This window comes from Hippichthys cyanospilos, chromosome 21 (assembly GCF_059441005.1).
Source record: "Hippichthys cyanospilos isolate Australia breed blue-spotted pipefish chromosome 21, RoL_Hcya_1.0, whole genome shotgun sequence".
Taxonomy (NCBI): Eukaryota; Metazoa; Chordata; class Actinopteri; order Syngnathiformes; family Syngnathidae; genus Hippichthys; species Hippichthys cyanospilos.
Genome location: NC_142389.1, coordinates 818,736 through 830,168, shown reverse-complemented (window position 1 = coordinate 830,168; position 11,433 = coordinate 818,736). Strand labels below are relative to the sequence as shown.

Below are 11,433 nucleotides of genomic sequence, written 5' to 3'. Positions count from 1 at the left end.
GTTTACAATAAATCTGCCTTTTTCAAGAAAAAAAGCACCAAAATGACCAATGAAAAGCCCAAATAAAACTAGAATAAAAAATGTCAATTAAAATGATATCAATAAATGAATAATTTATGGGATAAAGGTTTAAAAAAAAAACGCAAAAAATTTATTGAACAAGTTGTAATTTTATTTTAAAATACTTGTGAAATGCAATTTTGCACATCCAGTTTAAAAAAAAAGATTAAGAATTGTTGCAAGAAAAAAATGGAGGCAATAGCAACTGGATATAGCGTTTCGCTAGGAGTAAAATCATTTTCAAGTGGCTATTTTTCATGTGTACGAGCGGCGTGAACAGTAGTTCGAGCAACACCGAAAATGACATTGAATTATTTCGCCCCTTGCAAAATGCGCGCAGGCATTGTCGCCCTCTGGCGGCTGCACGCCAGCATGACATTTCCCAACAGAGCCGCACCGCGAGTTTCACAGTTTCTCACGGCGTTTAAAAGAAGGCGGGTTGACAGAAGAAGAAGAAGAAAAAAGAAGGCGCGCCGAGGCGTTCAGGTTTGCGCGCGGTCATCCGCGGCGCCGATGCTGAAGCTGCAGTAGACGCCCCAGTGGTCGCTGGTGAAGCGCCCGCAGTCCAGCTTGTCCAGTCCCACCAGCGCCATGTGCGCCGGCGCCAGGCGGGGCGCGGCGGGGCGGCCGGCGGGTCGCAGGTAGACGCGGTCGAAGCGGCAGCGGCTGACGTAGGGCGCCCCCTTGTTGGAGTTGGCGCCGGTGTCCCAGGTGTAGCGGCAGTGCTCCTGGCGCCCCAGCCGCTCCCACACGTCCAAGACGGCCGGCGGCAGGCCCGCCAGCGCCACCTCGGCGTCGCGCAGGTTGGTGTCGCCGGCGAACAGCGCGCTCACGTCGTCGGGCGCCTCGCGCATCCGCCGCATCACCTCGCGCAGCTGCGTCACGCGCTCGCCCGAGTGGCTCTTGCAGCTCTCCAGGTGCGACGTCATCAGGCACACCTTGGCGTCGCGCAGCCTCACCTGTCCGCGGCGGAACAATAATGCAGCCGTTACTTCCTCGCTCCCGTTCTCTCCTTCAATCCCAAAGACGTATATCTACGTGATGTGATCAACGACTTTCGTATTTATTCGCCCCGATCGATTGCTTAAATAACGAATTCGTTTAGCGTGGGAAAAGTGTCATTCGGGGCCAAAAAGCGTCGGGTCGAATCGGAGCGGCGTTTCGGCGTACTTGCGCCACCAGCAGGTTCCTCATCATGCGAGTGCCCGGAAACGCCACCGTTTGGCTCCCCAGCAGCTTCACGCGCGCCTTCTTCAGCATCATGCCGACGAAGTAGCCGTCTTCGCCGCCTGCTCCGGAAAATCGACGGTGAGCGCCGTACGCAAACGCGTCCCGCTCCAAAATCTCTTCCCAACACGCATTTCACCTTGAATGATCTCGTAGCTGACTGCGCGCTTCTTCAAATACTGCACGTAGGGCGGAATCAGCTCCTGCAGGAACACCACGTCGGGAGTGTAGCTACATGGGAAGGAAAAAAAAAAGGGTGTCAAACCGAACAAGTAATAACCCATTCAATCCCAAAGACGTATTTTTACGTTTGACATTCAAGCGCTTGGCTAAACGAATGCCTGTAACAGACTAGTACTAAATCAATCAAGCACTAAAGTAATTGATTATTTTAGTAACCAGAGTAATTGAGAGCACGTTAGCTAATTGTATGCAAAGGTAATCCATTACTTTAGGCTATCGGCCACAAAATTCATCACTGACTATGTTCTTATGTGTTAGGTAATCAATTACTATAGTACTCAATGATATAAAGCATATCCTACCGGGCATTGTGAGACCCGCAATCAGCCAAACATTTAAAAGAACAACAACACAAGTTTCAAAAAAATAACAGCTGATCGCTGTTTGATCAACTGCCTGGATTGTTGACAAAGGAAAGCAAAAGCCTAAAAAAAAGAAGTCTTAGGGGATGGATGAGTTGAAAAGTACATAAAATACGCCTCACAGGGCCAGGTAGGAGCACAAGCCTCTGGCGCGCTCCGCCAGGTTGTCCAAGTCCAGACCGTCCACGTTCCACGAGATCAGCGTCAGTCCCGGGTCGCCTTCGCCGTCCTCGGCGGGTTGACGCGACGTGCCGGGGCTGTCTGCGGTTAAGTCGATGCTGCGATTCATTCAAAGGCAATCCTGAGGTAAGACTCTCCACAAGGGCAATACTGTATTATTAAAATTGCCATGCAATGACCAGTGATCAAAGTTGGTCCCTTGGAATTACTATTTGTTTTTTTTTTTTGAGTACAGCTCAAAATACAAAATTGATGTTTGTTTTGTTTTGCTTTTCTTTTCTATTCACCTTGCTACCACGGGAGCTCTTTCATCCACTTTGCTTTTTTTGCTTGAAGGTTCTTGTTGTGAAATCCACTCATCTTCAAACACTTTCTCCATGTCGGCTTCGAAAAAAGCGTCCAATGCCCTCTGGACGAAGATGCATTATTTGAAGCGAGTACGCATTTGAAACGAAACGAACTGTATTTTCAAAACGAAAATCGGGCACCTCCATGTTCCAGTCGTTCTCGGCCAGGTAGCATTGAGCCACGCCGCTATCGATGCCCGCCACGGCGGCAAACTCCTCGCACAGACGAATTCGGCTCTCTTGCACATCCCCGGCGCCGGACGTTGAAGCCATACTGCCAAAAAACTCGGAGGGGGGAAAAACTGTTGTCCCTGTTATAAAATATAATTTAAAAAGATAAAATCGCGCACCGATGGCAACTTTCGCGTTGTTGTTTATGTTGGCGACTGTGTGCCGGAAAAATACATCCGGAAGGCTTTAGCACTTAGTTCCGAGTACATGGTTTTAAGAGCATTCGGGTATTAATACGCAATTCGTTCCGATAAAAATCGCGATTGTTCCTGAATGATAAATCAATGTATATACTTTAGTAGTCGTCATAGCCTCTATTTTTATGTCGTTTTGGCAGAGTCGTAGTCATGTTTCTACCCGGATGTGTCCGAAGTTGAGTACCGTCGGATTCGGATTCGACTTCCTTAGCAAGAGTGTGCCGGTAAAATACTTCCGGGCAATTTTAACGCTTGTCCGAACAAGTTATGAACTCCATTCATATTGCTTAAAATAGATTGTCAAGTCTTCAACGTTTCATCGATGTTGATGTTTTAGCATTCTTCGCATCATATTATTTAAACAAATTGATGATCACGTTTCTACCCGGAAAACAACAGAAACGGAACAACTTCCGGGTTCGGTTTGACATTGCCGGTTCCGACTGTTCCCCCCCCCCCCCCCCCCCCCCCCCCCATCTATTGAGCATGGCGTCGTTGTCCTTAAATTCCATCAAGCAAATAATGCGATCTATGAAAGACAGGCCAGGTTTCGACAGAGTCCTGGGCAAGGTGAAGATGTTGTCATTCGGCAATGAACCAAGATGAGTCGAGTGCCGCTCATGTCTTCCGGTTTGTCCGTCGGCAAGGTGGAGGTGGTGTCGGCGGCGCCCGGCAAGGTGGTGTGCGAGATGCGGGTGGCCGAGGAGCACACCAACGGCTTCGGGACGCTGCACGGCGGCCTCACCGCCACCCTGGTCGATGTCATCTCCACCATGGCCATCATGTACGGCGACAGGGGGGCGCCCGGGGTCAGCGTCGACATGAACATCACGTAAGTTGCAATAGTCCGTTTTCCCTCGTTAAATGGGTTTTTTTTCTTCTCTTGCATTTTCCTCATGAAATGTATTGATAAATACTCACATTTAAAAATACACATCAATTTAACCCAGAACTTTATAGAAACATTTTTTTACGAACAAAAAGTAAAACAGCGAAAAAAATGGATTCTTTTCATTCCTTAACGTCCTTATATTTTCTTGTAAAATTGTTGCTGTGAGTCTCCCGCGTTTTTCTTGCAAAGAAATGTACTTGTCTCAAGCTTTGAAAATTAATATTACAAAAAGGTTTACATTTTTTTATTATGGCTTTGTATTTTTCCCTCCTAAAATTCATGGTTTTTTTTGTTAACCTCCTGTAAAATGTGTTATTTTCTTCCACTTAAAAAAATGCCGCTTGCCTTTTTTCCCCGTTTGTGTTTGCGCAGTTACATGAACGCGGCCAAGCTGGGCGAGGACGTGCTTATCACGGCTCGGGTGCTGAAGGAAGGCCGCACCTTGGCCTTCTCCACCGTGGACTTGACCAGCAAGGCCTCGGGAAAATTGATAGCGCAAGGGCGCCACACCAAGCACCTTGGCAACAGTTAAAGCCGCCTCAGCTCTTCTCTCCATTGCCAGCAAAGATGTCTACAAATACAACACGTATGACCACTTTATTAACGTATTTTGCCTTCATTCTCATGCAAAAACATTCACTTTTTAGCTTAAAAAAAACTATTTTAAACCTCCATCTTCTGGTCAGACGCAATTCGAACAGCTCAAAATATGCATTTTTTAATCCAGGAATAGTGCCGCAACTGTTCCTCAATTTTAAAATGCGTCTGTATCAATTTAAGACGTTCTGACTTTTAGGCTTAGGATTGGTCTCATTTTTGCTTGTAAATGAGATCATTATGAAGTCCAAGAGCCGTACAACAGCCAGCTCCTCTTGACGTTTTTGCATGTCAGGCCATACGTTGCAAATAAATGCACTTGTGCAATAACACCCAAAAAAACAAGAGCGGAGATGAGTGTTGCATTGACATTTATTGATATATGCTCAGCAGTATTGATCAACAGAACAAAAATGGGGGAAAAAAAGCCTCAAACCTCAACTGCACACGTGAACATGGGGAAAAAAAATGTTGACAAGCAATTTGATCCAATCCAAACATAAAATGTTAGTTAGCTTTGGTTAGGTGCACGATTGCTATTCCTCGCGTCCCAAAAATCGAACATTAGGAGTGATTAAAGCGTAACCCCCCTTCCCCCCAGGAAAAAATGAAATCTCTCGAGAGCGGAGAAGAAGCGCATATGATCGGACGTCATATTGTATTGTTTGCGGAGTTATTACAATCGTTACACTCCAAACTTGTTTTTCCCGGAAACGACAAATCAACAACAAAAAACATCATCTCTTCTCCCGTGACAAGGATTAAACGACATGTCCGTGTTTCTCTCTCCTGACCAAAAAAAAAAAAAAAGTTCCTGCCTGCCTGCCGCCGTGACGGCTGCAGCGACCAATCGCTCCAAATCAATGTTCGTGCAGGTTGACTGAAAACAAAGTGGATGACTGAGCGGGAATGAGGAAGGCAAGGAGGAGGAGGAGGAGGAGGAGGAGGGGGAGCGACAATGAGAACATCTAAATGGCTTCTGAAGGCAGGATAGAGAGGAATTGGGGGGTGTTGAAGGCACGACCCCCTTGAGGAAGAAGCCTAATCGGGCATGTAAGGTCTGAGGTGGTCCTCGACGTCGCCCACGCCCCAGCAGGTCAGCTGGTCCTGGGGGAGGTGCAAGCACAGGCTGCACAGCTTCAGCACCGTTGCCTTGCTTTTAACAGTCTGCGCGCACGCACACAAAAACATGAAAAAAATGACTGAGAAGATCATGAAAATGCTCTTTTTCAAAGACGGCATTCTGCGCTTCTACGCCTTGGCCGCCAAAGGGCAGCGGAATATCCAGCCCACCCATTGTCACAGAGCTACGCGGCAGGTTAGTTAGTGGGGGTTCAGTGCGGTGGTGCCCGTCGCTCACCTGTAGGTGGTGTCGATCCATGAAGAGAAAGACTGACTGCGCCGGGTTGTTCATGATCATTCCAGCTTTGTCCTTGCGAGTTAGCGCGTGTAAGCACTGCTTCTCGTAATCGCCGTGCTGGAACTCAAACTTGGCCTGAAAGGGGGAGACGGCGTCAGAAGCGCACGCGCGATTGCACCCAATACTCTCTAGATGCGGTCATGAGGTTTTGCTTTGTTTTGATGAGAGAAAAGGTATTCCGTTTGACTCAGTTATTAATTACGGTCTTTTGGCACATGCGCACAATCACAAACTTGACGGATCGTGCGCAACGTTTGCTATTTATGGCAAATTGACCTGGAGCTGCTTGGGGGGGGCGCGCTGCGTTCGCTGACCACCCACAATGTGGAAAATCCGAAACACACTTCATTTAACATAAGGAAGGATGAAGAATTTACAAAGGATGGGATTTATTCCGTGTTTAGTTTTGACATTGTTGCCAAAGCGTGCGTGCGTGTCTCTTCCACGCTAACACAGAAATCCCAGAATTTGACCCCAAAATCGAGGCTGCGTCCTAGCCATATTTGGCAAACGGCGCTATTTTTGCTTTAGGTTACCATAGCGTGAGAATGCGGTTTGGGCCCGCGCCTGCCAACTCCTGACCTGAATGGGCCGGAAGGGCTCGTCGTCGGCTCCCTTCCACCTGGAGAAGAGCAGACAGACGATCTTCTCGATATCGTTGCGCGGCCAAAGGATGAAGTCCATCTCCTGCGTGCAGCCAATCACGTCCTGCCGCAGAGAGAAGACGGCGGAACGGGGCCGTCGCGGAGCCCGGCGGACGCCGGCGATCCCGACCGTACCCTTCGCATGGACTGGTATCGGGGGGCGTGGAGCTGCACCACATCCTTGTGCAGGAGCTCTATGGAACTCTCCAGGGAGTAGCGGGAATCCCGCACGCCGCGCAGGATGTCCTCCTCGTAGTTGTTGGTCATCACCGGCACCACTTCGGCCACCTCGAAGAGCGCCGACTTCTTTTTCTGCAGGCAAGCCGACGCGCGACGTGGCGAGGAAAGGTTCAGATCTTTTGCGCGCGCCGGCGCGCGTACGCACCTTGTCCTTGAAAACAAAGGCCATGTAAATCTTGAAATCGAACTGATCGGCCAACGATTCCCGTTTCTTCCGCAGCTGAGCGCGGAGACGATTTCTGGTTTGGTTTCGTCGCGTGGTCGGATCCCCCATGGTCTGATGCGATGGTGTCAACTTTCCTTCTCGGCCCGCTCGCTCTACTTCCTTATTTTTATACTTTTTATTTTTACGTTTGCGCTTACTGTCGATGGCGCGCTAACCAAGTCTGTAAACTATCCACTCTACAGGTAAAAACTCAAACAGGTCTTCAAACCAAACAACACCAGAATCAAGCCATTTTTACGTGCTTTTTTTTTTTTCCTTGTAGGGTGGCAGACTACATCTCCTTGTTGGTCAAAAATCAATCGTTTTAAGAGGCTACACCCTCAAACAGGATTTTTCCAGCAGATTGGAAAATAAAAACGCGGCAAAAATGTGATTGATTACTATTATTAGTTTTCCTTCCTACAGTAGAGCCCCATAGCGACGCTAGATGAAATGGACGACTAGCGGCTACTCTTCAGCCATGGCTGAGTGTACTGGACCGGGAATACGGACGAGCATGGCGGGGAGACGTTGGCACACATGGAAGGAGACGACGAAGGCTGTTTGACATTTTCCTCGCCGCTTTCTGGCTCGCGGCCTACTCGCTCGTTGTGCTGCTGGCGGTCATGCTGTATTTTTAGCCCTCGAGCTAAGTCGAGCTAGCAGGCTAACCGTTGACTAAACAGCGACCGAAGCTACATTTTATCTCCTTGGGGGCCCGAGTGGCTTTTTTTTCTTCTTTTTAGGAGGGCGGGGGAGGGGGACGCTTTTCGGTTACGATTCGATCATCTTTCCTTAAATGTCCTCGCCGGTGTCGAGCGTTGCTAAAAAGCTAACAGGAAGCTAGCGCGAGAGCTCGACATTTTGTTGTTTTGGCTTTTTTTTTTTCCAGTGCGGGGGTCAAGATCGCGTCGCCGACAACTCGGTGGGGATTCTCTATTTCAGCCGGCAAACCAAAACAACCCGATGTCCCACCTCGCGTCTCTCAATAGCCGGTACGTTAGGCGGTTGTGGATCTTTTCCTCCGTTCGTTCGGGGTCGCCCTAAATGCTAGCGCATGCCATGTCAAGATAAATCGACCGTCCAGCTCAAGTCCCCCGTTCTTTCAATAGACGTGCGGCGCGGTCTGTCTCCCGGCGGCGGGCCCATTATTTCGCGTCCAGCGGTTTGGTTTTTGTATACACACTCGGTACGTCGTTTTTTTCAGGTTAGAAGAACGACGGCGACGAAAAACAACAAACTTCGCGAAGCCCTCCTGCGTCGGAAAGCTTTTCCAAAATGGCAGCCGGATAGACACGTGACGTGTTTGTACGCGTCACGCGCAGGACGTCACGTAACGTAAGAAGAAGGCGGGGCTACCAAATCAGCGAGAGCAGTCACGTGACCCGGCACGATTGTATTTAAACGAGTAAGGCGCGAGCTTGATTTTGTCGAGGCGAGCAGTCCTTTTGACTTTTTTTTTTTCTCCCCCCCGTAATTAACGGTAAGTTGACGCCGTTCAATGAAGTCACGTTTGCGACTCTGTCTCGCAAAGTGGCCGCGCTATTGACGGGCTTGGTATACGATAGCTTAGCGACGAAGCTAGCCTAGCAAGGACTCTCCCAAGTTAGCTTATCACGCAAACCGCCAGTGGCGAAATTCTGTGCGCTTGGTTTCCCCTTGTAAACTTGAAATGTCGTTTTGGCAACAGACTTGGCGACTGCAAGATGAGTTACGGCGCTAAAGTGAGACACGGCCCTGCTCGCGATCAAGAAAATGTCAGACGGGGAGTCAAGGTGAGGATAGCATTTGGAGGGGTTTTGTGTGTGTGTGTGTGTGTGTGTGTGTGTGTGGGGGGGGGGGGGGGGGGCGGTGCCGTTTAAGAATACGTCTGGTAATTACGTGGAAATGTGTCTAAATCTTCTGTAAGGGGGTGAAAGCTTCCATCCGAAGTCGACCACACTTAATATTTCAATCTACTGTCATTTTCATCATTGAATATTGCGTTGACTTCCCATGCCGCACTTTTGAAGCGGCAATACCATAGTTGTAGTTCAAGACTTTTTCGTTGCTTGAGCAATTCTCATGTTTGCAATATCATTTAAAATGAATTGGATTGTTCACGATTTCGTAAATGTTAAATGACTCTGCACTTGTCAAAACGATTTAAGATTCTTCCAAGTAATCCAGGCGTGTGGCGCAACGTTGTGCCATTTGGAGTATTTTCTGTGAAAGAAATTGCTGATCTTTCGGTAAGCACGCTTTCTTCATTCATCGTTCCTACGAAGCGTCCGTAGTAACGAAGTACCCCCGATCCGGTTCAGAATCCTCGTTCAAATGACACCCTGTAAGATTTGAAGCCAAATGTGCCATTTTCCCTCCAGAGTATTTTCTCCCAAACGCCAAAAACCGCAACGAGTTCTTCCGGGCCCGACCCGCACGTCCTCCGGCCCTTGTCGGTCAACAGCCGTTCGGGAAAGTCCGCTCAGGTGAGGGTTTTTTTTTTTTTTTCCCTTTTCCGGCAAATGAATTTCTTTTTGAAAAGACAAAAGTTGAATGCGGGGTTGCAGGGCGCCGCCCCCAAGCGGAACCAACGGCCGGACCGGCAAAGCGGAGGCTGGAAAAGGGTGCGCACGGAAGTCAAGTCCACGCAGACGGAGGACCTTTCGGCTTTGAACGCGTCGGAGGAAGCTTACGAGCTCATGGTCAAAGGTGGGCCCGCGTCTCCTCGCCAACTCCGGCCCGGGCGCTCCAATTCAATGCCCGCCCTGCGGGCACTTATTCGAAGTTGCGTCCAAAGTGAAAATCTGCCAGATGGGGACTGTTTTCCATGCAAAATTCGCTATGTTTTCAGCACGGTGGTGGGCCGTGTCGGTTCTAGCCGGGGTGCGTATCACCGCCTTTACCGCGATGCCCCGTAAAGCTCTCGCGGGCACGTGCCAACGATCGCTCATACTTTGTTTAAAGCGGCCGGGACGTGATCTTTAAGCGCTTTGCCCGGTGTCGTGAGCGCATCCGAATGATGTTTGGCACATCGGCGATCGAACGTCTTCCTAAACGGGACTTTGGCGATACCGGTCTTACCGAGCAGGAAGTAAAAGGGCTCCTTTTGTTCTTGGCGCGCCTCGTCGCTCGCCGCATGCGTCCCGTTCATCATCCCGACCGTACGACGGGGCCGAAGACGGGCGTTTCGCTCCCCCCGAAAAAGAAGAAATTCCAGGCAAACTTGGGATACGTGCAAAGCCTTCTTCCTCATCTTCTTTCTGTTGTGGATTTGTATTGCAGAAACTCCTCCTCCCGCCTACTGGAAAGAGATCGCGGAAGAACGTCGCAAGGCTTTGTTTGATGTTCTGCAGGAGAACGAGAAGGCGAGTTCATAGCCGCTACGCTCACCGATCGTTTTGCCGCTTGGCTTTTTTTTTGTCCCACCCACCACCAAATCGGTGTCCCGCCCCTTGCCGAGAAGCAAGGTTGGTTGGCCGCGCGTCGCAAAGTGTGATAACGGAACCTACGAGCTTTGGAAGTCGTAGCGGTTGAAGGCTCAACTTGTCGCAGGAACAAAAGAACAGACGTATCAACATTTGGATTTATTTTTTTGGTCCCGTTTTTGCATACCTTTTTTCCGCCAGGCTGAAAGTCGCATAGAATAGAAGCTACGGCGATGGATCGGCGCCCATAAATCTCTCCAACTTTTATCAGACAAGCGGCGTTCTCACAACTCCGTTCACTTCCAGGATGAATCAACAGCCCATTTGACTTTTTGGATAGTACCATCTGAAGAACGAGGACAAAATATTTCTCCATTACATTATACCCTTTAGATCGATGTCAAGAGTTGAAAAGAATTGAATTCGGGTTCGGCTTTGTAATCAAACCGCAGCCAAAAACCTTGCAAAGTAAATACTTTTTTTTTTTTTTAATGGCGTTGTGAAATGTCACGTGGGGGGCATAAGAAGGACTTGTTTTTTTTTTTGTTCTTCCTAACTTTTGGTTCGCACGCCTACCCGAACCTCGCAGCTGCACAAAGACGCGAGGGCCAAAGACGAGCGCATCGCTCGGCTGACGGGCGACAACCAGGAGCTGCGCGAGCTGGCCGAGCACGTCCGATACATGGCCGACGTGATCGAGGTACGCCGCCCGCCCGCCCGCTCGCCTTTTCGGGCGCGCGGCTGAAGCCCCTCTCCAAATGCAGCGCCTGAGCGGGAAGGGGCCGGAGCGCCCGCGGGAGACGGAAGGCCCAAAGGCGGAGGGAGAAGAAGCGCGGGACCGTGGCGGCGAATAAGCCGCTTTCCGGCGCCGGCTGTTTTTCTTTTGCTTTCTTTTGGTTTTTCGGTCCATTGATGGACGCCACGTATTTTAGAATAAACGCTTGACACAACACGTCCCCCTCCGCCTATCAAGTTTGAACTTTTTTTCAACCTTTCCATCCGTCTCGGGAAGAAGGGTTTGCGCGAGCCCCGCCGGAAGTCGCCAGACAGGACGGTGATTTAAAAAAAAAAAAAAAAAAAGCCTAGCTATAGACTGTCGTTTTTTTGCGAAAAAAAACCCTTAATATAGACTTGTTTTTTTTTTTTTTTGAAAAAAAAAAAGCCTTACTATAGACTTTTTT

At 49.2% G+C, this 11,433-nt stretch overlaps 4 protein-coding genes across 7 annotated transcripts; 2 read left to right on the top strand and 2 right to left on the bottom strand.

Annotated features, from left to right (window-relative positions):
• Positions 1-150: 150 nt before the first annotated feature.
• Positions 151-3,261, bottom strand: tdp2b (tyrosyl-DNA phosphodiesterase 2b). Its single transcript, XM_088404488.1, has 6 exons — positions 2,561-3,261; positions 2,360-2,481; positions 2,015-2,170; positions 1,427-1,518; positions 1,231-1,349; positions 151-1,019 (listed from the first exon to the last, which is right to left on the bottom strand). Exons 1-6 carry the CDS (start codon positions 2,690-2,692, stop codon positions 543-545), a joined length of 1,098 nt encoding a protein of 365 aa, XP_088260614.1. The 5' UTR covers positions 2,693-3,261; the 3' UTR covers positions 151-542.
• A 53-nt stretch (positions 3,262-3,314) lies between these two features.
• On the top strand, positions 3,315-4,339 carry acot13 (acyl-CoA thioesterase 13). Its single transcript, XM_088404537.1, has 3 exons — positions 3,315-3,417; positions 3,495-3,679; positions 4,112-4,339. Exons 1-3 carry the CDS (start codon positions 3,334-3,336, stop codon positions 4,269-4,271), a joined length of 429 nt encoding a protein of 142 aa, XP_088260663.1. The 5' UTR covers positions 3,315-3,333; the 3' UTR covers positions 4,272-4,339.
• A 351-nt stretch (positions 4,340-4,690) lies between these two features.
• c21h6orf62 (chromosome 21 C6orf62 homolog) lies at positions 4,691-8,142 on the bottom strand. Its single transcript, XM_088404534.1, has 5 exons — positions 6,786-8,142; positions 6,536-6,712; positions 6,339-6,464; positions 5,697-5,831; positions 4,691-5,503 (listed from the first exon to the last, which is right to left on the bottom strand). Exons 1-5 carry the CDS (start codon positions 6,912-6,914, stop codon positions 5,378-5,380), a joined length of 693 nt encoding a protein of 230 aa, XP_088260660.1. The 5' UTR covers positions 6,915-8,142; the 3' UTR covers positions 4,691-5,377.
• On the top strand, positions 6,328-11,204 carry gmnn (geminin DNA replication inhibitor). 4 transcript variants are annotated; one of them, XM_088404533.1, is made up of 8 exons: positions 6,328-7,840; positions 8,053-8,183; positions 8,536-8,620; positions 9,209-9,313; positions 9,395-9,536; positions 10,110-10,192; positions 10,842-10,952; positions 11,017-11,204. In XM_088404533.1, exons 3-8 carry the CDS (start codon positions 8,552-8,554, stop codon positions 11,104-11,106), a joined length of 600 nt encoding a protein of 199 aa, XP_088260659.1. In that variant the 5' UTR covers positions 6,328-7,840; positions 8,053-8,183; positions 8,536-8,551; the 3' UTR covers positions 11,107-11,204. The 4 variants fall into 4 exon arrangements, with proteins under 4 accessions (XP_088260659.1, XP_088260657.1, XP_088260656.1 ...); XM_088404531.1 differs by lacking the exon at positions 8,053-8,183; XM_088404530.1 differs by having other exon boundaries at positions 6,328-8,183.
• Positions 11,205-11,433: the final 229 nt, after the last annotated feature.

What these genes read in the sequence shown, in the direction of transcription:
- acot13 (XM_088404537.1), top strand. Translation starts at nt 3,334, where the DNA reads ATGGCGTCGTTGTCCTTAAATTCCATCAAGCAAATAATGCGATCTATG. An exon ending in TCGACAGAGTCCTGGGCAAG is followed by an intron (nt 3,418 to 3,494) that starts GTGAAGATGTTG and finishes TCCGTCGGCAAG; the next exon opens with GTGGAGGTGGTGTCGGCGGC. An exon ending in AGCGTCGACATGAACATCAC is followed by an intron (nt 3,680 to 4,111) that starts GTAAGTTGCAAT and finishes GTGTTTGCGCAG; the next exon opens with TTACATGAACGCGGCCAAGC.
- tdp2b (XM_088404488.1), bottom strand. Translation starts at nt 2,692, where the DNA reads ATGGCTTCAACGTCCGGCGCCGGGGATGTGCAAGAGAGCCGAATTCGT. An exon ending in AGAACGACTGGAACATGGAG is followed by an intron (nt 2,482 to 2,560) that starts GTGCCCGATTTT and finishes ATCTTCGTCCAG; the next exon opens with AGGGCATTGGACGCTTTTTT. An exon ending in AGAGCTCCCGTGGTAGCAAG is followed by an intron (nt 2,171 to 2,359) that starts GTGAATAGAAAA and finishes AATGAATCGCAG; the next exon opens with CATCGACTTAACCGCAGACA.
- gmnn (XM_088404530.1), top strand. Translation starts at nt 7,903, where the DNA reads ATGCCATGTCAAGATAAATCGACCGTCCAGCTCAAGTCCCCCGTTCTT. An exon ending in GTTCGGGAAAGTCCGCTCAG is followed by an intron (nt 9,314 to 9,394) that starts GTGAGGGTTTTT and finishes GCGGGGTTGCAG; the next exon opens with GGCGCCGCCCCCAAGCGGAA. An exon ending in ACATGGCCGACGTGATCGAG is followed by an intron (nt 10,953 to 11,016) that starts GTACGCCGCCCG and finishes CTCCAAATGCAG; the next exon opens with CGCCTGAGCGGGAAGGGGCC.
- c21h6orf62 (XM_088404534.1), bottom strand. Translation starts at nt 6,914, where the DNA reads ATGGGGGATCCGACCACGCGACGAAACCAAACCAGAAATCGTCTCCGC. An exon ending in AGCCCTTCCGGCCCATTCAG is followed by an intron (nt 5,832 to 6,338) that starts GTCAGGAGTTGG and finishes TCCCCCTTTCAG; the next exon opens with GCCAAGTTTGAGTTCCAGCA. An exon ending in TGGATCGACACCACCTACAG is followed by an intron (nt 5,504 to 5,696) that starts GTGAGCGACGGG and finishes GCGTGCGCGCAG; the next exon opens with ACTGTTAAAAGCAAGGCAAC.